Raw genomic sequence first — 26927 nt, forward strand, 5'->3', positions numbered from 1 at the left:
TAACTTCAGGTGGTAGTGCATTATAGATTTTTGGAGCAGTACAAAGCGTTCATCCAAAGAAAGCCACCCTGATCTGACCAACAGGGGAGTGACATGGTCGCATTTACTCATACCAAAACTAAACTTGAGGCACGCGTTTTGAATTTTCTGAAGGCTATTCTTTTCACGTTGATACAAGGCAGGCCAAAACAGAACTTGAGCATAACTAACAATTGACAAAATTAATGTATCACAAAGATGTAGTTTAATATCAGCTGTCAAAAACTGTTTGTTCATATAGAGTATTTTTAATTTATAAAAACATGCCCTCAACAAACTCGACACATGCCCCTCAAACCTGAGATCCGTGTCAAGGACAATGCCCAAATTCTTCTGGTTATTAGAAGGAGGTAAAGGAGATCCATCTATGCTGATCTTCACGGTATCTGGAAGGGGCTTGCCAAAGACAAGGAGTTTGGACTTTGCAGCATTCAGTACGAGTCTGTGACTCTTACACAAGTCAGATATGGCTAAAAGATCCAAATTAATAGCATTCACAGCTTCTATGGCCTCCATAAAGTTAAATGAACGATAGATCTGTGTGTCATCGGCGTACTGGTGCGATTCACAAACTCGAAGGAATTTATGAAAGTCACATAGATATAACAAAAAGAGTAAGGGGCCAAGAATACTTCCCTGCGGGACACCCTGATCCAACTGCAACTATTCAGATAGAATAGAATTAATTCTTACCCTTTGACGTCTATTTAAAAGATAATTTTTTAGCAGTTTAAGAGCAGAAGTATGTAGCCCAAAATATTGGAGCTTTGCCAATAAAATTAAATGATCCAGTGTGTCAAATGCACGACTAAAGTCCAGCAATACTAAAACTGTTGTTTTTTTCTGATCAAAAGCTTTAAATATATCATCACAAATATAAAGAAGAGCTGTACTGGTACTATGCTTTGCACGAAAACCCGACTGTGTTACTGGAAGCAAATTTTTAGTTAAGCAGAATTCATTAAGCTGATCATTAACAATTCTTTCAAAAATTTTGGACATGGCAGGGAGTATGCTTATAGGACGATAGTGCGATAATTCCGTTGGATTTCCAATCTTAGGGACAGGGATTATATCAGCTTTTTTCCAAGCATCCGGGAAAACACCCATGGAAATACAATAGTTTATTATAAATGTTAGATGCGGGGAAATATGAGGTGTTACGAGATTAATTATTTTTATAGTAATGCAGTCAGAACCCATAGCAGTACTTTTAATTTAAGATATGGCTTTATTTACGCTCTCTTCGTTTACCTGATTAAATTTAAATTGATTTTCCAAATTCAAAGCGGGATCATTTGATGAATATTGTTGAAATATATCATTGCCAGAGTTTAAAGTTACTTTTGGTACTCTATTAACAAAAAAGTTATTAAAATCTGAAGGTGAATATTCTAGAATATTTTCTGATGACTTCGAGCAGTCACTGATGTTTAAAGATTTTAACGTTTTCCAAAATGACTTAGGGTCAGTTTTGAATTTATGTTGTAGAAACGCTTTTTTTTCATTTCGAACAGCTGACGTTACATAATTACGGATTTGCTTATATTCATTAAATGCTGCTTCGGTTTTTAACTTTTTATATTTTGATAGGGCTTTACGTCTTAACCTCATCATAAACTTTATATTAGGAGTTATCCAAGGTGCTGGTGCCTTAGTAAATCTAGAGCTTTTCATTAGAGCATGAGCATCAAAAATTTTCATTAAGTTTTCATTCAAAAAAGAAACCATATGATTAACATCATTGAAAGAGAAAATAAGATCCCAATTTATAGTATAAAGGTCTGCCAGGAAAATGTCTAAATTAAAATTAGAATAATCCCTATAGGTTCGAAATGAAATTGGTATACGAGTTTTTTCTAATCGCAAAACTGAATAAACCAAATGATGATCTGATATATCATCCATTTTAATAACCTCCACTTTAGATGATATTTCTGGTGAATTCGTAACTAATAAATCTAGAGTCGAGGTACTATTTTCACTAACGCGAGTAGGAGATTGTATAAGTTGGGACCAATTATATTTGTTAGATAACTTAACCCATTTGCTTTAATTTGCTGGGATAGCAGAACCTCCATTAAAGCTCCTACCTCTAAAAATATAAACTCTAAGCTAATATATGACTACTAGAGATTTTTATTTTCACTGTACTTATTTACAACTATTTAAGTTAACTAACAATTGGCAACTTATTTTCATTAGCGATGCGGCTCCTTATATACTCGGCAGAATGCTGTTCCAGAAGATTCTCGCTAACCTTTAAGACGTTGTGCGGTGTGCAACTTGTATCATTCTGGATTGACAGACAATCAGCTGATTTCTTGATGTTTACAATATCGTTACACTATAATCGTCATATTGAATTATGTACCTGAATACCTAGAGCTTTATGTCTATAAAAAGAAACTTGTAGAAAATACCTGCAAAAAAGAATTAAAAGAAGGTTTTGTAGTTAGTGCAATATTAGTTACTAATTATTTTTAAAAGATATAATTTTTTTCTTGATCCATACAAACAAACATTCCTCCAAGCGTCGAGGTCTTATTCCCGTCATATTTAATTTGGGTTTTATTGAATAGTTTATACCTTACAGGGGCTATATCCTAAAAGACAGCGCCAGGATAATACTTTTTAGTTTTGAAATAGTTTTTGGGCTATTTTTCAATTAGGAAGGATATATCCAGATTTTTCCGTTACATAACGGGTGACATTTTCACAAGATCTTTATTCGCGTCTTCCTTTAGCGCACTGATTTTTAAGCTAATTTCTGAATTGCTCCAAGATCGTAAAATTTGGCAATGTAAAACTTAAACAGACTTTAGTGATGTTTTTATGAATCTCCCCTATTTCCTTAGAATTTTTTTACCTTTAATTAATGAAAGTAAAACAGACCCACGATATGACCTTTTCCAGTTCATCTTCGCTCTTTAGCCCAGTATTAGTTATTATGAAAATGGCAGCTTAAGTTGAAGCTAATACTGGATAAACTCACTTATATCAATAATATAATAGTATATATGAAAGCCTTAATGAGACTACGTAATATTTAAAAAGACCTAGAAGAATGAAAATTAAAAATCGCCAGCTAAACGTCCAACGAAATGCCACCAGAAAAAAATCGCAAACTTATCTACGGAATAGACTTCCAAAGACAGAGGTCGTCCTATATGAAAAGGATATCAAGAGCCAAACATATTTAAAATGAGCGAGAGATGTGTAAAATGGTAATAGGAGAGCATAGTATGTAATACGCCGGAGAGATATCAAAATTTGCCTATGTAGAAATTGATCCTCTGCTAATATTGTTGCTCCAAGACTGGCTTTACCAGAACTTTCCTAATCATATTATGTTTCTGATAAAGTAACAGCAGTTTTGCGCTTAAGATTCCTATAAATACCTTCTGAGTCATTTGTTAATAATGTTCATTAAATTGCGTAAAACCTATAGCCTTAATTCCTAAAGTTTCTTTGACATTTGGCCATCTTGTTAGTATTAGTTTTTTAGATACGTTATTATTTAGTTAAGTGGTATTTGATAAATTTGTAACTTAAACAATTCCTTTCTTTACCTATTTTGTTGGCGTAAATTGTAACTATAGCCTTTACTTCAGACTTTATCGTCCCAATCGAACAATCTCGGTTGGTTCGTTCAACGTGCTATTTCGGTGATGCTAAGCATGAGCTCGGTGAAACCGTTCGTCAGCGTAACCGCAGACGAGCTGGTGTTCGGATACGACGACAGTCTGGTCGCATTGGCCCATAGATTCTATCCGAAACGGAAAAAACCGCAAACCAAAATGGGACTTTTAATTACTGTAAGTATTATTTTACTGTTATTGAATAGTAGATTTTAAATATAATCTAAAACCAGTAAAATTTAGGACGACTTAAAAAAAACTATGGTCTGATTTATTTATAAATAAATAATATGATAAACATTCAAATTATCTGTTTTAAATGTTATATATAGTAAAAAAAATTACGTTGAACAACCCTTATACATATATTATGATAATCTTAAAGTCTTTTAATTCTTGTATTGAATAGCTTAGAAGATATAACATCATTTAAAAAAAGCTTGAATCGGTCAATAATCTATTGCACAATCTCTTTCGTTTATTTTTTCCTCTAGTTCAAAAAGGTACCAAAAGCAACTTACTTTTTTTTATTAAAGATTTTTAATCTGGATTATAAATGTCAAGTTTGTAACAGCTTGTCATATTTTTTTGAAAAGATACTAATATAATAAGTAATAATTCAACAGTAACCATCTTTTATTTGGATGATCCACTAAATGTTATATCTTTTTTAAAAATCATTAAAGCATCTTAAAGCTTTTATATAAACAGTGACTCCTCGAACACGTATAGCAAGACATTACAGGGCGGGAAAGATCCAAAAAGAGGTCAAGCTTTGATGAAAAAAAACATATCAAAACGTTCAACCCTCACTCAACAGTGCTTTCCTTTTATATTTTGCTGCTTAGTTTTTGAAATTTAACCGCTGTCCGCCCACCAACCTCTATATATGATTGATGCTTATAGAATTTCTAGCATGTCAAGTCGAGTACTGTAAACTTTCTTCTTATGTGCCTCCACAAGAAAAAATGCAACTAAAGTCTGGTGATCAAGGGAGGCACTTAATTGCATCTCTTTATGGAAATAATTACGCACATTTAGCGAGTAATGCGAAGAAGCTCTGTTTTATAAAAAAATCAGTCGTTGCTTATTGGTCAATAGCATATTTAAATAAATCTAACTATATATTACCCGTTAAATTTTCAGGAAAAAACAAAGACCGACAGTGATACTTTTAAAGAAATCAGTATATTCGGCTGGAATTGAAGTGGGAATTACATATCGATGTTTTATCTAAAAAATTAAGTTCAGCTTGTTTTGCCATAAGATCAGTTTCAGTGTATTATGCCCTTTTCGAGTCTCATATTCGTTACGCCCTTCCATTCTGGGGCACATGCTGTGTGACTCAGTTTGAGCGCATTTTTAAACTACAAAAGAGAGCAGTTCGCTACTTACTAAGACTTGATAGTCGAGCTCACTGCCAAGAAATGTTTAAAAGATTTAAAATATTAACTTTTTCATCTTTATTCATTCTGGAATCTATTTGCTTGGTTCGCAAGCATATATCAGAAATTCCTAATAGACCATCTCGCAATTATCCACTTCGAAACGCAGAGCATGATTTTTATGTGCCAATCCCAAGGTCAGAATTAATAAAAAGCTCTATTCTTTACGGAGCTATAAAAATGCTCAATCATCTGCTTTTGGAAATTAAATCATTCAAATCTTTTCCTCGATTTCGCAATGCTTTGAAATCATATTTACTGTAAAGAGCTTTATATGCAGTAGATGATTTTTTTTTTAATATTAATTTTTGAGTATCATGCACGCACTGGCTAATTATTAATTTTTCACGATGTACAATATGTCAACTGTCACTTAAAATGTCACTTATTACTCTTCAAAGTCAAATGACAGATATGTTTCAAAAAATAAATTACGAAGTGATTTAGGTGTGTCCACACTGGTCAATGTCTCTGCTGCCATTTACTCGTGGCATTAATGTTTTCAATAAATGATTAATTAACTGCTATTTAGCAAAGTCACTTGTCAAACACAAAAGTCAAATGACAGTTATGCAATCTGGCAATGCAATTTAGTGTTGCTGATCAAATTTATCATGACTTCGAATTAAAAGATTTTACAAAAAATTTCACCAACACTTGAATTCATTGTTCAACAGTGCTACGTAATGCTGCATGCACACCGTTCTCCTTAAATTTTTCTCTAAATTAAATAAATTTAATAATGTAGCAACAGTTTTTCATTTAAACATCAAGAATAATTGATGCTATAGTAGTGACAAAAGAAAAATAATGAAAGGCTGAAAATCAGGCCGAACACGTCAAATTTTACATTGAAGGGGATATTTATTGAAAAACAGAAATTATCATCTCCTCACATGTCAATTTTTTTTAATGTTAACAGGGGTCAAGGTATCAGAATTAACTGGGTAACTTTTATTCTCTACACAGCTCTATTTTTATTGTTTTATTTTATGAATTTGTTCTCGAGAGATATAATTAAACGTGACTGATATTCTTCAAAAATTTAGAGACGATTGGCCGGAGAGGTACCATAAATTGGCCTGCTAGATCTATTAATCTTACTTCTTTGAATTTTTTTATGGGGTCATCTAAAAACTAAAGTCTTTGACACAAAGCCTGATTCCCTTGAAGATCTTCGAAATTGTTAACAAACGTCAGTTAATAAACGCCCGAAGAGTTCGCTAATGTGCGCAAACGTTTTGAACAACAATTGTATTTTTATATGAAGGTCAACGAAGAACATTTGCAGCATTTATTAAAATATGTGTTGGATTGTTGAACGATTTTATAAAAATAAGGCTATGTGGAGAATAAAATTGCTTTTTATTGAAAGTATCACTCGATCTCTATTCTATTATTTTTTCTTTAATATTAATTTTTGAGTATCATACACACACTGGCTAATTATTAATTTTTCACGATGTAGAATAGCAATATTTTGTATTGCTAAATTTCTATAAATTTATATATTTTTTATGACTTTATAAACATTGTTTTAACGTTTTTGACTGTTTTTGTTACTTTTTTCTACTTTTTTTATTTTACTTTCTTGTTACTATTTTTATTTACTTTCCTATTTTCTCACTTTTTACATTTAGTATAAGAAATTTGACCAGGTACATTTATGTTTTTTGTACCCAGTTTTGTATATATTTATTTAGTACTTGTATTTTGGTTTCTATACTTGTGTGTTTTGCTTTTTATGTCTACAAAATTTTTTAAATTTTTTGACAATAAAGCATATTTGATTTATTGGTTGATTGATATGTGCTTCATAATAAATCTTTGGATTTGTGTTACTTCCGTAACGATAATTGAGGCCATTAACTAAACCATTTAAAAATAACTGTAGTCATCTTAAAAGCACACATTAAATAGAAAAATATCATGATTCGTGCGTTTATTTGTGATTTCGCAAAATTGCAAAAAAAAGTGATCAAATTCGCCTTCATTTAGATCTTGCAATAATCGATTTCTATAAGTAGTGTGGAACTTTCTTTTCTCTGGAGTTCCATCCAAATTAAGAGGCGATGCCTTATTTAAAGGGGTCACAGTATAAGAATACTAGTTATTAGTGCTTCTGCATACTAAATATCCATATCATTTTAAATAAGAAGAGACCCCCTAATGTTAATTATGACCCCGCACCTAAATAATAGGTCAAATCTTTTTTTTATAAAAAAGTGGATCTACTTTTAAACAGTACGCAGTAACATATGTATTAGACATGTTTTTTAATAAGGAATCATTCAACCGTTATTCCTATTTGCCCATTTGAAAAAAAAATGAAGATCACCTGAAAATCACACCAAACAAACCTTTAACAAAAAAAATGTTGGTTGCATCAAAACTTATTCTCCCATAAAAAAAATTGAACTGCTTTTAAGTGCTTTTAAACCCTATTATGCCTTGCGGTAAGTTTCATATAAATCACCCTGAATAATGTTGCGTGTATATAAATCGCAAACCTTAAACGTAAACCCAGCTTTAGTATAATTACACTATCTTAATTGTCAAACTAAGAGTATATCTATCAATAAGCGATATTACAACGAAGCACGAAAATTTAATTTAGTTTCCATATATTTCAGAAGTTACAACGAAAACAGGCGATTTAGTTTTAATTAAATATTATTATACCTCGCAAAAATATGTATTTCTTACCGTTTAAAGATAAATCAAAGGCGTCTAACTATAAAACAATAGCCAAATTCATTTAAAGTTACTTTTTATTGATTTGTTGATTATATTTTAGTAGTAAGTGTTTTTAAATATAAATTGCGTTCTGTGTGCCAGAACATTAGTGATATGTATTAAGGGTCCAATTGGTCAGCAACCAAAATACGTAGCATATGTTTGTTACCAGTAACCTATTTATTATGTAGTAGTCCGCGCCTGCTCTTATTTTATTATTATATTGCCTAAGTACTAATTAAATTGTCAAAACTTTCAAAATTACTTTAGGATTTTAATAAAAAAAATTTGCATTATATGTTAAGTGTGGAGCCAGCGTCCAGTGGTAAAACTCCAAAGGAACTTAAATACACCTTCATCTTGATAATAATATTAAATGCCCGAATCTCCTTACGAATGATGAAAACCTATACAAATGAAGGTTTTGTATAAAAAATTAACAAATAGTGCGTTATTTAAAAAATTTAAGTGAATAACTAGACAAACGTTTATTTTGGATTCAAGTGCCCAACATTTTGGAATTGGATCTGTCATAACACACAAATATAGAAATAGCCAGCAAGTGAGTTTATTTCAGTAAAACTCTAGTAATGCCAAAAACTATTTTGTAACCAAACGAGAGATAAAGACAGCAGTAAAAGCTATTAAACATTTATATAAATATGTGTAAGGCAGTGATCTTCAGAAGAGTATTCATCCCAGAGCAATAATAGTTTTGTTTATAGTGGGACGCAGCTTAGATTATCCACGATCAGTGTGTGTTTGGTCTTATTTATGTAGTAAAGTGTAGAGGAATTTAAAGGCTAGAATAAAGAGATATTTCTGATAAATCTTTACAACCAAAAGCTTATGGCGCTCAATGGAATTCGTTGGTTATAAAAGATAAATTATTAATAAGAGTCTTGGACTACGGCTTTACAAAAAGATACATATCTGACAGTTCTTGCTCGACCATAGGCTCCTGAAGTTAAAGCATTATGGGCAAACCTTAACAAGACCTTGGAAAAAGTGAGAGAAAGGTTTTACTGGTTGAATAATTTTAGCGATTTTAAGTGCAAGTACGGTGTAGCCAGTGTGAGGAAGATGGTGTGAATCAGTCAAGGGCTCAAGAACAATTGCAAAAAAAGTGATGATTAAATTCGCATTCATTTAACTTTCTTTTCTCTGGAGTTCCATCCAAATTATGAGACGATGCCTTATTTAAAGGGATCACAGTATAAGAATACTAGTTATTGGTACTTCTGCATAATAAGTATTCATATCATTTTAAATAAGAAGAGACCCCTTCAATGTTAATTATGACCCTGCACCTAAATAAGAGGTCAAATCTTTTTTTTTCTAAGAAAGTGGATCTACTTTCAAAAAGTATACAGTAACGTATATAAAATTAGACGTCAACCCAGCTTTAGTATAATAACACTGTCTTAATTGACAAACTGAGATTACATCTATTAATAAGCGATAGTACAACGAAGTAAGAAAAATTAATTTTAGTTTCCATATGATTCAGAAGTTGAACAACAAAATGAAACAACAAAAACAGGCGATTTAGTCTTAATTAAACATTATTTAAATGTTAATGTACTTCGCATATACGTATTTACCACCGTTTAAAGATAAATCAAAGGCGCTTAACTATATAACAATAGCCAAATTCAATTAAAGTTACTCATTGATTGATTTGTTGATTATATTTCATTAGTAAGTGTTTTAAAGTATAAATTGCATTTTGTGTGCCAGAACATTAGTGATATACAGTGTAATGACTTTAACTGGAATAAATTCAGTTAAAACAAATCAAATTTTATCTCGCAAAATTCCTGAGACCCGTCGATTTTTGTTTATTTTTTTTTACATTTCAAGATAGTTTTTGTATTTTTTCACCTACAGGGGGGGTCCAAATTAACCCCAACTTTTTTTTTCAAATGGAAAGCCACTTTTTTTAAACTCTCATTGAAAAGAGCTCTTTTTCTTCATTAAATTGCCCTATTTACTTTTGTGATTATCTAAAGGAGAAATGCGAAAAAAAAACCATTAAATTATTAAAAGTCTCGAAATATTTTGTAAATTTTTTGCGTGTTTGTTTATTTTATTGGTATCGAGACAATTTCTGACATTGTTGTAGTGTCACTGTTAAAGTGAATTTCAACCAGTTGTTAAATAAGTTAACTTATATTGAAAAAATGCCTTATTTATCCGAATCCCACAAGATTGAAATCTTAATGATGATTGGTTATGGAGACAGAACTCAGCTAGAGGTTGTCCACTTATTCAGGCAGAAATATCCAGATTTGCCACCTATTAACCAAGGTACGGTTAGTAAAATCGAAAGCAGATTTCGAGAAGTTGGGCACGTGAGGGATGTTTCAAGACAAAGGTCTTCTAAAATTGATGAAAACATCCAATTAAATGTATTGTTAGCGATGGAAGAAAATCCGGTAACTGCAGCCAGAAGAGTAGCTCGCGAAAACTCTATCCATCATAAATATGTGCTAAAAATTTAAAAAAGTGCAAACAAACTTTATAAAATGCAACTCGTTCAAGAATTATTGGAAGACGATCCAGATCGCAGAGTTCAGTTCTGTGAGATAATGATAAACGCCATTGACGAAAATCGCATATCTTCGGAGTGGATCATTTTTTCTGATGAGGATACATTCACCCTAAATGGCCATGTTAATAAGCAGAACTGTCGCTACTGGTCTGACGAGAACCCACACTGGGTAAGGGAAACTAGTACACAATATCCCCAGAAAACTAATGTTTGGGATGGCATAATTGGCAGGCAAGTTATAGGGCTCATATTCTTCAATGATATTTTAACTGGGGAAAGATATCTAGAATTTCTTGAACATGCACTAATTCCAGCCTTACGTACCTTATATCCGAGTCAGTTCGATCCAGATTTGTATGATAAAAGAATCTGAATGCAACAAGATGGTGCTTCCCCACATTATGCCCGTAATGTACGCCAGTATTTAGATGACAATTTTCCAAATAGATGGATTGATAGAAGGGGTGCAATCGAGTGGCCGGCACGTTCTCCCGATCTCACCCCACTTGATTTTTTTCTGTGGGGACATTTGAAAAGTCAAATTTATATGAGCAAACCAGGAAACTTAGACAAACTCAAAGAACGTATTAGGCAAGAAATCCGACAAATATCTCCAGAAGTGTTATAAAATGTTAAAAACGAATTTTATTATCGTCTTGGGCTTTGCCAACAAGTAAATGATGCTCATTTTGATAATCTTGTAGATTAAACGCAACTTTTATTAATTTAATGGTTTTTTTTTTCGTTTTTCTCCTTTAGATAATCACAAAAATAAAAAGTCTTGGAGTTCGGTTGCATAAAAAGAGACTTATCTGACAGTTCTTGCTCGACCATAGGCTCCAGAACTTAAAGCATTATGGGCAAACCTTGGCAAGACCTTGGAAAAAGTAATAGAAAGGTTTTACTGATTGAATACTTTTAGCGATCTTAAATGCAAGTACGGTGTAGCCAGTGTGAGCAAGATGGTGTGAATCAGCCAATTGCTTAAGAACCCTTACCATAAGGTAAATGCTCCAGTTTCTTGTTATAGCACCATTTAAATAAATTGCTATCAAAGGTAGCAGGACCTTCTTCTACTAGCTGCCTAAAATCTAGAGATCTAGTATTTCAGTAAATGGCCTAAGGTTTATCCTATTTTAAGCAAAGAAACAATCACAGTAGCTAAAATGTTGTTCCAGAACTGGAAAATAGATGGATCTGGTGTCCTCATAAAAACACATTCACAGATAAATTATTCCAGCAGTATTCCAATTTCTGGGAATTAATATAAGACTCCTATATCCCTCGACACTCTCAGTTTGATGGAATAGTTGAAACTTTTCTTCGGAATAAAAATTGTAAACATCGTCTGATTGTAATTGTTACTTGTAATATGATTTTTAAATTTAGTTGGTTAAAAATTAAGGTTAAGACTAGACTAATTTTATGAAAATACATTATTCTCAAACTTTGCACTATTTTCTTTTTATTTTATAGTTTAGACTGATTAGTTAGGTTTATTTAGGATTCTGCATACATTTAGTTTTATAATTTTATCTATAGAGTTCTAGTTTTAGGTTATTTTATTGTAAATCTTGGTAGTTTATAATTTTAGATTTAATTTATTGGCTTGCTTTGACTATCTACTTTTCTTTTGAAATAATTTATTTCATTTAGCAGAAATAATAGAAGAACGTCAACGCATTTTAAAATAATACCTTTTGGGGTACCTTTTGGGGTTTTAATGGGGCTTTAAAAATGACCACTTTTATTGACATTTAAGTCAGTTGTGTTATCTTGGAAATAATTAGAGTTAGACAAACAAAAATCCAACGTTGCGAATTAAAAGAATATATTCTAGATATAAAAGCGTATCTCTGACATAAGTGTGTTTCAGACGGGAAGAGTGTCTTCCTGACCTATATTACAATATTGAAAGCAATCTATAAAATATATCCAGGCAATTATATATTTACTGAACCTAGTATTTGATCTTAGCCAACAAATATACAAAGTGTGTTTTATTATTGCGACAAAATACAGGGAGCTATTCTTTATAGTTTTCTCTGACAAATTTACCATCCTGCACAAGGGCAATTAGTTATATATTTTTTCTCATAAGTTAGATATATATAGTAGACTTGAGATGTATTTAAACTTACGTTTCAATTTTAAATCACTTGCTGTGATCTTGCTTGTTATTGATGACAAACGTTATAATTTCTTTTAATAATATTACCCTTAAATCCCTTAATGATCCACGACAATTTTTGACCCTTAAGGCCCCAAAATAATGTTGTATATCCAAAATACTCGAGATCATTTATTAACCCTGCAATAACTTTAAACTTTTGAATTTTTTTAAGAAATTTATATTCTAATAGCTACATAGCTAAATGAGTCTCGAACTATCCGTCTTGAATTTTAATACTTTTATGCTGTAGTTAAATCGAAACACGTACGACCATTTGTTTTCTAGCGTAATGCATTTTAATTTAGCCTTATAAATTATTGTTATCTTATGGCATCTTGCTTATTTATATATTTTTTGGGTTATAGAGAAATGGAACTTTACCAGAAGTTCACAATGTTTATACAGGGATGACTGGAATGCAAGAGTTTGGTTTGATTGCAAATTTGAATGGTAAGGAAACTCTACCGTATTGGAATGAGCCACCTTGTAATACTTTAGAGGCAAGTGAGGGATCTTTCTTCCCTCCTAGGTATGTTTTATTACATTTAAAATAAATAAATATTTATAATATTTTTTCTCTCGTAAGATACTATACAAAAAAGGATGTTATTACCTTATACGACAAGGATTTATGTAGGACATTTCCAATGCAATATAGATTAAGTGACCAAAAACATGGTAAGTTATTAAAAATTAGTTGTTTATAAAAATAGATTTTTTACTGCGTATTTTTAGGTATTTCTTATGACCTATTTACCTCAGCCGATGATATATTTGAATCTGTAGATAAAAAACCTGATAACAAGTGCTACTGTCCGGGAAACGAGTATTGCCCGCCAAAAGGATTACAAAATATTAGTCCTTGCCAATATGGTAAAAATAAATATTATAATATAAATTTAAAAATTACAGGCATAACTTAAATGGATGTGAGAAGCGTTAAAGTTTTCTTAATAATTCCAGATGCTCCAGTCTATTTGTCGTTTCCACATTTTCTGGATGCAGATCCTACTTTTATTAATACTGTTGATGGTTTGGAACCCAAGAGGGAGTTGCACGAGACTTATATGAAAATTCAACCAGTAAGCAAATAAAATCTAAAAATACATTTGTAACTAAGTTTGTGTTTTCCTAGAAATTAGGGGTTCCTTTAGAGGCTAAAATTAGAGTACAATTAAACTTGAGAGTCTTACAAGCCCCTCACATTACGGCTGTTAGGGATTTTAGGAGTATGATGTTTCCTGTTATGTGGCTAGAAGAGGTAAGTTCTAATATTTCTATAAACATATGTATATCTTACATAACTTAGTTTTTTTGGTTAAGTTGAGGAGTTACTTATATATATTTATTAAAAGTTGATTGATTTTATAGAGAAACTAAATAAATGTATATGAATCTACTATCAATTTAATTTAAAAAAATCCAATTGTATTTCAGTCTATAAAATAATAGAATAATATTATATATGAATCTATAAAATAATATATCAAATTGGTCTAGAGGATAAGGATATTTAAACACAATTAAATGAAAATTTGGAAAATTGTTTGGTTATATACCAAGGAATTAACAATCTGTAATAATTTAAAGATTCTAATTATCGAAAATTTTAAATATAAAATTTAAAGAAAAGTTAGCAAAAAAACTCCTTGGTAATAAACTGTATGAAGACCATTATTGCTAATAATAGTTCGAAAACTGTTTGGCATGCTCTTAATTTAATTATCAATGTCATTTTACTTAACTTGTAGTCTTTGCTTTTGTAAACAGTTCAACAACTATTCCTTAATTTAAAACACGCCCTCATAACATATTCCAAATATGCTTAATAGGATTTAAGTCTCTCTTCTGACTTAACGCAGGCTATGGCAAAATCTAAATATTGTATTGCTCGAAAAGTTTCTAGCGGTTCTTGCAACATATGAAGGTACATTATCGTGTAAAAGTACACAATTTATACTGTAATAGTAATGGACATATCGAGAATATTAGCTGATTCTCCATCATTCTAGAATGACAGTCTTTAAAATATTTTACAGTGATACTAAGGTAATTAGCGAGACAGTAATTATGAATATAATGAAATCGTTGGTTTTTGTAAAGGAATCACCTTTAGCAAATTAATAAAGACACACAGCACACTGGCAAGTTACTTTCTCTTAAGTTTTACCCTAAAAGCTCAGATATCACAGGCTGTCCAACAAACTCGTCACATTTTTTATCATAAATTCGAATAAATGTTTATTCATATACAATTTAAAGAAAACAAAATCAAAAACTTTTTAATCGCAAAAATAATCTTTATAATTTATATAAAATATTGGTGCAAATGTTATTTTTGGCGCAGCATGCAGCTATAGTCAAGCATATTAAGTTTAGATAACTTTGCAGATCACAAACCTACCGGCAATTTGTACATCAAAAGAATATGTTTTCAGCTTAAATTTATATAAAATTTTTTATATAAAATTTCCTTAAGTTAATAGTTAGCATTGGACTCGTTCAGAAGCTTAGGGCCCTTCAGCCCTTTAACAGATTTGACTATTTCAGCACAACCCTAATCGTTATAGAAAATCGAGATATTTTGCCAGTAGCGTCTAACAATTCTGTATTGACAAATTTACGATTATTTTTTGAATAACAAACTAATACTAAATATGGATTTCGGAAATGGCTTAGTACAGTTACAGCTCTTGCTAAAGTAACCAGTGATATTTTTAAAAGCAGGGTAACGTTACTATACTTGCACAGCTTGATTGCTCAAAGGGCGTTGATACGATCAACCATTTTCTAGTAGTATCGAAGCTTAAATCTTTTGGGTTTTTGGAAGAGTCAGCTTCTTTATCTTCTGAGAGATATCAAAAGATTTGCTATAAACGACAGTAAACTCCATATATATTTTAAACCTGATTCACTTGCTGAGACCTCTGATTCTTTAAATGATGAGCTTAAACTATGCGAGTTATCTCATAAATATATCTTACATTTGAATTAAAAAAAAACCGAACTTAATGGCCTTTGGAAAAAAAAATTAAGTTGAGGTGGTAAATTTAAACATGAACATCTACAAACACAATAATAAACTGCAATTAGTCGATTTCGCTCGCAATCTGGGTATTTGTGTTGATTCACAACTGCAATTTAGCGAGAATGTAAAGCAGTTAAGGCACAGGGCATTTTCTAGGTTGAAAATCCTTTTTACTAATAGGCACTTTTTAAATTTTAAACTTGCTTAATTTAAAAAAAAACATGTTCATATATCTCATAAGTTTATTGACTTGAAATGGCTTTGTATGGAAAACTGATGAAAATACCATTTATACAATTTCTCACATAAAGTTTAAGCTAATCATGATCGCTATTTTAATATCTTGCGCAATATCTTTAAAACACGTCGTTTCATACATTCTGTAAACATTTGACATAAGACAGAATATTCTATGCCTCGTTTCTGTACATTTTAGACTTTTGCCTTTAACGAAATAAAGCCACTCAACTCACGTCTAAATAAATCTCGATTGCATAAATTTAATAAATTTAAATTTAAGTTGAAAGCACATCTTTTTGATGTACAAATTGCCGGTAGGTATGTGAACTGCAAAGTTATGTAAACTTAATATGCTTGACTATAGCTGCATGCTGCGCCAATAATAACATTTGCGCCAATATATTATAAAAATTATTTTTGCGTTTAAAAAGTTTTTGATTTTGTTTTCTTCAAATTGTATATGAATAAACATTTATTCAAATTTAATGTTAAAAACAACCCACAGATGGCATCCACTAGACATCTGTCAATATCATCACTGCTGTCACCCGTCATCTGTTACGGTCACTGCTACTTGTCAACACCAAGATCAAATGACAGATATGCTCCACTCAATTCAATTTTAATTTAAAATCAACCGACAGACGACATGCCATTATCTATTAGACATTTATCAATGGCAATGCTGTCATCTACGCGTAGCACTGATGTCCGTAATAAAGAATTAATTACGCGTGCATATGGTAGAACCTTTAATAAACTATCATCTGTCAATGTCACTTGTAACTCTTCAAAGTCAAATGACAGATAATATGTTCCAAAGAACAATGATATTACGAAGTTATTTAGGTGCGTCCATACTGGCAATTCTATTTTAATTTGAAGAACAACTGACATCGTGGCATTAATGTTTTTAATAAATGATTAATTAACTGTTATTTAGCAAAGTCACTCGTCAAACACAAAACTCAAATGACAGATATGCAATCTGTCAATGCAGACAGCATTTAGTACTGCAGATCAAGTTTATCATGACTTTGAATCAAAAGATTTTACAAAAAATTCCACCAACACTAGAATAGATCGTTCATTGTTTGACAATGCCACGAAATGCTGCATGCACACCGTTCTTCTTGAATTTTTCTCTAAATTAGATGAATTTAATAATGTAGCAACAGTTTTTTATTTAAACATCAAGAACAATTGATGCTATAGTAGTCACAAGGGCAAAATAAATCCATCCTGAAAATCTTGAAAAATAAATTGTTAAACCGCCAAACACGTCACATTTCACATTGAAGGGGACATTTATTGACAGAAATTAGGTTTTTCTGACTCCTCACTCCCAGAGCCATCATCTCAATTTTTTTAAATGGTAGTTGAGGTCGAGTCACCGTCTATAGATTACAACGTTGTAATCTATAGACGGTGGTCGAGTGATACCTTGAATTGAATAGGTAATTTTATTCTCTACACAGCTCTAATTTTAATTTTCATTTTAATTTTATGAATTTTGTTCTCAAGAAATATAATTAAACGTGACTGACTGACTGAGACGATTGGCCGGAGAGGTACCGTTAAATGGCCTGCTAGATCTCCCGATCTTACTTCTTTGGATTTTTTATAGGGTCATCTAAAAACCAAAGTTTTTGTCACAAAGCCTGACTCCCTTGAAGATCTTCGAAATTGTTAACAAACGTCAGTTAATAAACGCCCGAAAAGTTCGCTAATGTGCGCAGACGTTTTGAACAATAATTGTACCCTATGCTGGAACAACGTTGTAACCGCCAAATATTGTTTTGTTGGAAAATCGAAAAAAAAAATGAAAAATAACCGATTGCTTAATCAAATGAATTTAATATATGGCTAATATCAATAACACTAAAGAACTTAACTATAGAGATGCAGTCTCTCTATAGTCTTGACCACATACAGAATTCGGATTTACGAGAATATTTTCCTTATTTCAATAAAACAACGTTGTATATCCACGTCGGTTACAACATTGTTTTAGTTATTAAAAATAAAGTTAAAGTTAAAATGAAAAAATAATTTTTATTTTTCATGTCAATCAAAAATAAAACGAAACTACATATTTCCCGGCACCGCATTTAATATTATGATAGAAAATAGATATTTGATAAATATTTTAATGGAATAAATCACACATATGTAATAAGTTGGCAAGTTTCTCTTTTTTGATTGGAAGAGGTTCATTATAGGCCTCCCATATGTCATTCAGAGATACTTCAACCATCGTTTTCTTGGGTGATTTTAGCGAATACGACATCCATGGTTGAATTGTGTTATGGGATTTTCTTATCCGGATACTGTTCGGGTCATCCGATGTTATTTGAATCCACACTTCCTGTATTATTTTGCATTTAGGATTCTTCCAAATTGAATTTTCTGCATCAGTAAAATCTTTAAAAAATGTCTAATGCATGTAAATAACTGTGAAGGGATTGTTTACTTTTGATTTGGCGATCACATCTGCCCACTGATAAAAGTGAGGTAAAATATGTTTCTTTCACTAATAGTTGAACCAATATTATCATCCTCCAATTGTTATTTTGTCCTACGCATCGGTCCGACCAAACCACAAGTTTTCTTTCCTGCCCTCGACCAAGACGATTGAAATTTTGGGTGACATAAAATAGTAATGCCGATGCAATCTCAGTAGAACCTTGAAGTGCCATTACTTCATGCCATAACATCATTGTAGCTATACTATTTTCCATGTTATGAACACAATAGTTATAGGTAGAAAATTGCCTCTGATAGAAAATGGACGAATGAGTTAGGTTTGGGCAAAAAAGTACTTGGTGCAAATCTGTGCATAAAACCACATAAATAGGATTTATCTTAGCCATTTCGGTATCTTGTCTTAATGCCTGGTAGCCTGCTTCTGCTCGTATGTGATGGATTTTACTTTCATTTTCGATTTCCCTTATTTCGTGTTCATCGTTCGTTGAGCAAAGTTTCATGAACAGCTTGTCACAGTATCTGTGACAAGCTGTTCATGTGTCACAGTGTCTTATCTGGGAAGTCCAAAACGTAGGTTAAATTTACTTTTAAATATATCATGATAAGTCCTTAATGAGACTTTTGTGGGTATTTTTCCAAGAACAGTCTATACAATTTTGAGATGCTCAAATCAGCTGGGAGGCAGTTCTCTGTGGATGCATTTCACATATTTTCTCTGCATCTGTTAGCATTAGTTTTTTTGGACGATTCATAAGCTTTCCACGTTGGTCAGTTATATTTGCACCAGATTCTATTTTATTTTATCCACAGGCACTGAAGGCATCTCTGGGTGATCGAGAATATATCACAAACTGTTGATTTGAATACGGGTATTTTTTTATAGCGTATTTCACAGTGGTTTGGCGCGGTGGGATATTGCCTCCTCAACCCCCCTTATCTTGAATAGAAATAATTTGTGATAGGTATTGTGATTGACTATCATAACTTAGCTGTCTGAAATTTTGGAATAATATTTGGTGCTTTCCCACCAATAATTTAGCAGAGCACCCATTAAGCGACTGAGCACGCATACACGTGAGACTTGCATACACGTCGTAAAAATTATCACTGTTACTGAATTTTAAATGGTAGGTACTTTAAATTATCCTACTTCATCTGGGCGTTTTAAAGCTTCTTTAGGGACATTTCTAGATGAAACGTAAGCGTCTCCATTGTCTCTGCACCGTTTTCTGGCATTCTGCTTCGAATTGTTAATCTGCATCTTTCGCCTTTTTTCCCTATTAATCTGTGTCATCACAGAGCTTGTCAAAGTAACATCCATTTCGGCTTATAACAATGAACAGCGCACCTAACACACGTATTAATAAAACACGTGACTGAAACTTTAAAACGTTGGCGGCACATACAACGTTGTTCCACAAAACGAATGAATTAGATGAATTAAAATGGCGCCTAAAAACCACCAGAAAATTGTCCTATGTCCCCACTACTTTGTCGACGGATTATTTAGGTCGCATACAACGTTGTTCCAACCGTATTTACACATATTGGCGGTTACAACGTTGTTCCAGCATAGGGTTCAATTGTATTTTTGTATGGAGGTCAACGAAGAATATTTTCAGCATTTATTAAAATATGTGTTAGATTATTGAATGAATTGTTAAAAATTAGGCTATGTGCCGAATAAAATTGCTTTTCATTCAAAGTATCACTCAATTCCTATTCCCATTTAAAAAAATTGACATGGGGGCTCTGGGCGATGAGGGAATAACGTCAAAGAAACGAAATTTTTGTCAAAAAATGTTTCCCAATTAAATTTGATGTGTTTGGCTGTTTTTGGCTAAACAATGTATTTTTCAAGATTTTCCCGTATATATGGCTGGTTACGTGGAATAGCATTCGTTTTCTAGACTTTGCCAATCTGCATATTTGGAACAAATGGATACTTTTTAATTTTTATATCTTTAATATTTAGGCCTTATTTATTTATTTATTTATTATTATTGCTATTTTTTACAATGTCCTAAATAATTTATATCAACCTTAATATTTACTTTTAGGGTATAGATGATCTAACTCCTCCTATACGTAGATGGATGTACCTGGCAACCACATTTGCCGAGATAGCCTGCCCGTTGTTCACTTATGGCTGTATTTTGTTTGGTAGCTGCTTGGTTATTGGGGTCTTTGTAAACGCTTATAAGTCACTAGTCTTCACTAAAGAAACAATAGAAATCGGTATGAAAAATTTGAGGAGGAGAAGCAGCTTATTGATATCTAGCTCTAACAGGTTAGAAATTGCATATATATTTTTATTTTAATATATTAAAAAATATATTTTTGTTTGCTTAGGTTTATTTCCAGAAGAGAAACGTATACTCTTCTAGATTTTCAAGATATTGATGCAGATGGGGAGGTTTAACAAAGTAAAAGTGTACAAATTTAAATAGTTGCTCAAATTGACCCGCTGAGGTTGATTATTTGTTGCTAGTCTAAGTAAAATCGTTTAGAATTTCTAAGCGGTTTTTTTTAGTATTGAAGGGTTTGCTCAAACTCAATTTATAATAGAAAAAAATTAAATTAATGATGGACTGTATAAATAAATATTAGGTAGCCAGTTATACAAATTTCATTAAAATAATAATTATTCTAGTCTTTAGTAAAGGGATGTAAGTTATAGTATTTTTAAGTATGTACATAAAGTATATTATTCAAAATTTTATTCAAAAATTAAATTACCGAATTTTAAATATTGTTAGCAGTACTATTGGAGAATTTAAGACAACCACTCATTGGCAAAAGTTACCATTTTAATGTATATTTTAATATCGTTTTAAGGTTTTTATGTAATAAAGAAATAATAAATACTGTATTATACTTCGGGATCAAATGTTGTTATTTGTATATTGTTATATATTTACTTATGCTTAAATAATTTGTTTTATATTTAATAAATAAGTCCGTCCATATATTATATTTTTGTTAATAAAAACCGAACGGATAAGCAGGATTTTTGGATAAAAAAAATAAAATTATGTGACACACACTGTAGTTTTTTTTATGCGGTTTTTATATGCCAAAAACGTCTCGAGTAAAGTCCAGTGCAACGATATATTAGAATGGTCACCCGTCAAAACTCCAGCATTCCACCTGCCAAACAATGTCATCCACCTTCTATTTACATTGTTTGAGAAGTAAACTGTTGGTGTTTTGATGGGTGACCATTCTAATATATCGTTGCACTGGACTTTACATCCACTACCATGATAAATTGTAGGTTCATGAGTAAGAATAAAATTATAGTAGGAAATAGTCTACTAAGTTACTTTTATCACTATTTTTTTTGCTTACTATGTAGCCTATACTTCTCCTTAATAGCTCCCACAATTTGGGCAGGATACTAGCTGGGATAGTGATATTTATTTTCTGGATGTCTGCAATGAGAAACTGATCTGTCAAAGACATCATCCAAAATACTGTAGAAACTGGAAACTACCTTATAATTAAATTTATAAAGAAAATTCCACTTAACCTCAGAGATAAGCTGATATAGCATGAGAGAGTTAGCTTTTAAAATTATAGTTGAAATCTTAAGGGTTTAATTTAAAGCTACAATTCCTATTGGTTATTATGTTATTTGTAGATTGTTACAAATGACAATGAGGAGGCCTATCAAAGCATCCTCTGGGGCCAGTGAAATACCACCATCAGCAGTTTTGTAAAAGATTAGTAAGTATCAGTTTAAGGGAATTAACTTGTGCATTAGGAATGTTATTAAATTGACACAGATCAGAAAATGCCAAAAAGTCATGCAGTGATGAATGCTACCTTCGTATTAACAGTTGGCTCTAGAAACTTAATAATGATATTAATATTCTTCATGATTAAAACTTACATAAAAATAGCAACATAAGAATAAAGAGTCCATACTAATCTTGCAGTAAACAACATTCACCCGTGGAGTCTGATCCTCCAGGTTCACGAGAACAACTTTGATTGATTATAGATTATTCTATTTTATCTATCTATAACATTGGAGATATGTTGCTAAGGAATATTGTCCCATTCTTTTTGAGTAGCATGAACAACCTGTTATATAGTCCTATGTGGGATTCTGTGAGCTTCCACTTCCTTGGAAAGTATATCCCAAGCATGTTCTATGGGGCTCATATCTGGCGACAGTGCGGGCCAATCAAAACGATTGATGCCTTGCGATTACATATACTCATTTACAGCTCTGACGCTCTAAAGTCGAACGTTAACATTTATAAAAACGAATGCCTTACCAATAGCTCCTCGTTCTACTTTAATGTAAAAGTCTATGTATCTATTACCAGTTATTCTGCATTTATTGTTGTAAGTTCAATACATCCACGGGTGACTTCCATATCCTCCAAATTCTATCCACGATATACAGTGTATTGGCTGGAAAACAACTCTCTGTGGTATACACCATCCTGCAGCCAAGTTTCAGATACTGAACCACATCATACTCGCCCTTATACACAGATTTAAAAAAAACATTAGTCTTACTCTCAAGACCTCGGACAGTTTAATACAATACAGAAAGCTTCTTGTTAGACAAATCCTTTAGTTTAAATGCGGTTCATGATCACACACAATTTTTGGAATGCCGTTGCTATAAGCAATTTTCGAGGTCCTCCTTGTCAGTTTCAAGTCGCTCATACAACTGCTTCCTAAACATTTCTGTACAGTTGCCGTTAATTTGGAGCCTTATCATCTGTAGAAGAGAGATGATTTAGAGAGGGGATAGTTTTAATCTTTTTGGAATCTTTTATCAAGGTGCAAGCCATATTAGCAGAAGTAGCTACACATATAAGTGGGTCTACATATATTATCAGCTTTTTTGTCAAGCCTAAGGGCATTAAAGCTCTCAGCATCAAAAGGTTAATGGGAACAGCAACTTGAGACGACATCACGGACCAAATTGTTGATAATCTCTATAGATTTTAAGCAGATAGAGATCATAAATTTTTTTTGTCCCATTTCTCTTTCATGGTACTCCCGAAATAGTGCTTAAATATTTCCAATAGTAGTAGAGGAGCTGCTTGCAATAGTGTTAATATATAAACTTGCTTGATTTTAATTTGACGACTTCTTGTTAAAGCTGAGCCATAGACTTAGTTAAGAGGGCATTATGACTCTTCCGAAGATCATTTTTATCACTTTACTAAGCAGTTTTTTTAGGTATGTTGTTTCCACCTAAAGTGCTGAAAGAGATATTTTAATATTTTGGTTGTTGAGCAATGCATAAGACTTAATCTTGGTTAGGTTCTCCTTCTTGCAGCTTGGACACCAAATTATACCTGTGCGATTTTGCAACAACATGACACGCGTACAGGTACATTTAAAGAGCTGTTCGCTAAAAAACCGCATAGAGGGATTAGGAGGGTAGGTTAAGTAAGAGTAGCCACACGTCTAGACTTCGCATCCCGTATATCCTTATAGAAATATACAGAGTGTCCCAAAAGTCAACGATAAGCCTATAAAGGGCAATAGACATGGTAATCGGGGATTTCAAAAAAAATACAAAAAACATCTATCTTGAGTACTTTTAAAATTATAGGCATTCATAAAAAAACTGAAAATTGACACCCCCTGTTAACCTTTTTAATACTGTGGCAACAAATTTTCAAATTTCTTAACAATTTTTTTTAATGTAACCCTAAATAACCTTTCGATAAATTACAAAACTAAATTCAAACACAACTGTTCACATTTTAAAGAAATTATCAGATTTTTGCGCAACTTGTGTTGAAAATTGTGTCTTTTGACCATCATTTCCCAAATTTAACTAACTGTCCTGGAATAGGAACAAGGACAAGCGTCTAAAAGTTCGGCACATCGAATTTTAAAAAGAAACCAGTTACATCCGTACCACGTACAACGAGTACAAAGTTTATTACCTCGAGACTACCCAGCAAGACTTGAATTTTGTCAAATAATGTTGCAAACACATAGAGAAGATCCGCGATTCTTGGAAAGAATTTTATGGTCCGATCAATCGACTTTTAGGAAGGATGGATGCATACATCTCCACAACTTACATGAGTGGCATGTGGAAAATCCACATCTAAAGCGAGAGGACCAGTCACAATACTAGTTTAAAGTAAAATGTGGAAAGAAATACTTAATGGTTGAGTTATTGGACCATTTCCAGAAAATTTGCACGCCGAAGTTTACCTAGTTTAATTTATCTTATTTCAGAAAACCTTATTTCATGGAAAATCATTTACCAGACTTACTAGAAGATGTGCCACTTAATATTTACCGAAACATGTGGTTTCATCAAGATGGCTGCCCGGCCAACTATGCTCGTCCAGTAAGGAAATTTCTGGACAGAGAATATCCGAACAGGTGGATAATGCGGGGTGGAACAATCGCGTGGCCACCACGTTCACCCGATTTAAATCCTTTGGATTTCTTTTATTGGGGAGAAATAAAAGACAAAGTCTACAACAATGCTACAGAAAATGTAGCTGAACTGCGCCAAAAAATACAGGCAGCCGCTGAATAGATGGAAGATTCGCCCGATTAATAACGCGATCTGTTCTAAAAAGGATTAGAATGTGTATTAGGAAAACAATTTGAGCATTTGTTGTAACTCTAACAAAGTTTTGTTTCATTTACTTTGATTTTGTTTCATTATTTATTTTGACTATAAAATGAACTTAGCTTAGAGCAGCGGCGTACATTTGACTATGAACTAAAAATAAATTAAAAATACACACCTATTGAAGCAATAATCTAGCAAGTATCTTATCATTTTGAAATCTAAATTAGATACGCCAACTTTTGAAATCACTTGCCAAACAGTGAAGTAATTTTCTTTTCCAGAACAGTTAGTTAAATTTGGGAAATAATCAAGGCACAATTTTTAGGTTTAAGTCAAGTCACAATTTTCAACACAAGTTGCGCAAAAATCTTATAACTTCGTAAAAATGTGACCAGTTTTATTTGAATTTAGTTTTGTAATTTATCGCGGGTTATTCAGGGTTACATAAGAATAAAAATTGTTAAGAAATTCAAAAATTTGTAGCCACAGTACTGAAAAGATCAATAGGGGGGTCAATTTTTTTCGGTTTTTCTATGAATGCCTATAATTTTAAAAGTACTCAAGATAGATTTTTTTAGTATATTTTTTAAATCCCTGAGCACCTGGCCTATTGCCCTTTTTTGGCTTATCGTTAACTTTTGGGACACCCTGTATATAAATAGATAATATTAAATCTCTTGGACGATATTGTACTTTTCAAGTAAAATAAATACAGACTTATGAGCACAATAATAACCTGCATATAAAGAGCAAGCTTAGAAACTATAGGTTATCAAAACCTATGAGAAAAACCACTTTATCTGATGATTGGAAATCATTCCTATTATAATTTTGATTACGAGTACTAGATAGTAAAAGTAAAGTTAGCATTTTCAGAAGTGCTGGACAGTAACATAGAGTATACGTAACTTTTTTTTTATCCTCTTAATACAATCTGCAATTAATCCTGGGAAAAATTAATTTTTTACCAACAGAGGTAGAAACCATCATAATTCTTACGACCTGTGAAAAAACTACTTTATCTGTTTGAGGTTATTTCTATAGGTTCTGTTGCATATCCTGCAGCAATTCAAGGCTGATGGTTCTTTCTAGCTATTAGTTCTATTTTAGCAAATTAACTGTGATACGAATATATTTCTCCTTTTCTGTAAACAATATAATATTATATCTGAGTCGGGACAGTCTGAGCACGTTCAGGTTTCTTATTGCTGCAAATGACACAATTACCATTTGAGGATGGATGAATTTCTTTTTTCACATTATTTGAGTATGACGCAGCTTTTAAATGCTTAAAGATTATTCTTATTATCTTCCTTGATTACACTATAAGTTTTTTACCTTCATATCTGAATGACGACAAGTAAGTCATCTTCTAGCAATAATCATTTAAACAGGAGAATAAAGCTCTCCTTGTGAGTCATTATGTAACTGTAACTAAATAGACCATCTTTAACCTTTTTTCATATGTTTTCATTGAGGTCTAGTGATTGCGCTGATATTCCATAATAGTATAACATACAATCTTTATATATGTCGATGTGCCAGCCTCTCCATATGTAAACAATTGTAGATCATATACCTTATTATTAACGGTCATAAGCACATACTAACACAACAATTATAGTTCAACAACTTTTAGGGCTGTTTTTAAAACAGTTTTTAGAACTTTTTCAACAGTTTTGCGAACAGTATTTCTTCTTACCCTTTAATATTCTTACGTACATGATGCCTTATAAATACGAACCTGATTTCTTTAGGAAATAAGCTGTTTTTTAGCTTGATATCTACTGTAAAGCTGTGTTTCAACAAATCTGCATTGACCATTTCTCCCTTAAACAACTTGTTCAGGAATTTCAACAAATATTTTTTTTAAAAGTTCAACTCTGTATTAAATAGATAAGCAATATTTAAATAGATAAAACCAATTTTATAATCATTTTATAAATATTTTCAATTAAACTATAAAACTAAAACCATTATCATGCATAACCTAAATAGATACGGTAC

General features: G+C 32.0%; 1 protein-coding gene across 5 annotated transcripts in view; it reads left to right on the plus strand.

Moving 5' to 3' along the window:
• The window catches only part of LOC126738561 (scavenger receptor class B member 1-like), a 210344-nt gene extending 189110 nt beyond the window's left edge, over window positions 1-21234 (plus strand). For 4 of the 5 annotated variants that reach the window (XM_050443948.1, XM_050443946.1, XM_050443947.1 and 1 more), the window contains exons 6-13: window positions 3654-3857; window positions 12954-13117; window positions 13175-13266; window positions 13324-13461; window positions 13552-13670; window positions 13724-13849; window positions 20404-20633; window positions 20696-21233. In XM_050443948.1, coding sequence (XP_050299905.1) covers window positions 3654-3857; window positions 12954-13117; window positions 13175-13266; window positions 13324-13461; window positions 13552-13670; window positions 13724-13849; window positions 20404-20633; window positions 20696-20765 — 1143 coding nt within the window. In that variant the 3' untranslated portion in view covers window positions 20766-21233. Of the gene's footprint in view, window positions 1-3653; window positions 3858-12953; window positions 13118-13174; window positions 13267-13323; window positions 13462-13551; window positions 13671-13723; window positions 13850-20403; window positions 20634-20695 lie in introns of all 5 variants that reach the window. The other variant, XM_050443945.1, reaches the window with a different exon arrangement.
• Window positions 21235-26927: the final 5693 nt, after the last annotated feature.

Source organism: Anthonomus grandis, chromosome 7, assembly GCF_022605725.1.
Source record: "Anthonomus grandis grandis chromosome 7, icAntGran1.3, whole genome shotgun sequence".
NCBI classification, from domain to species: Eukaryota; Metazoa; Arthropoda; class Insecta; order Coleoptera; family Curculionidae; genus Anthonomus; species Anthonomus grandis.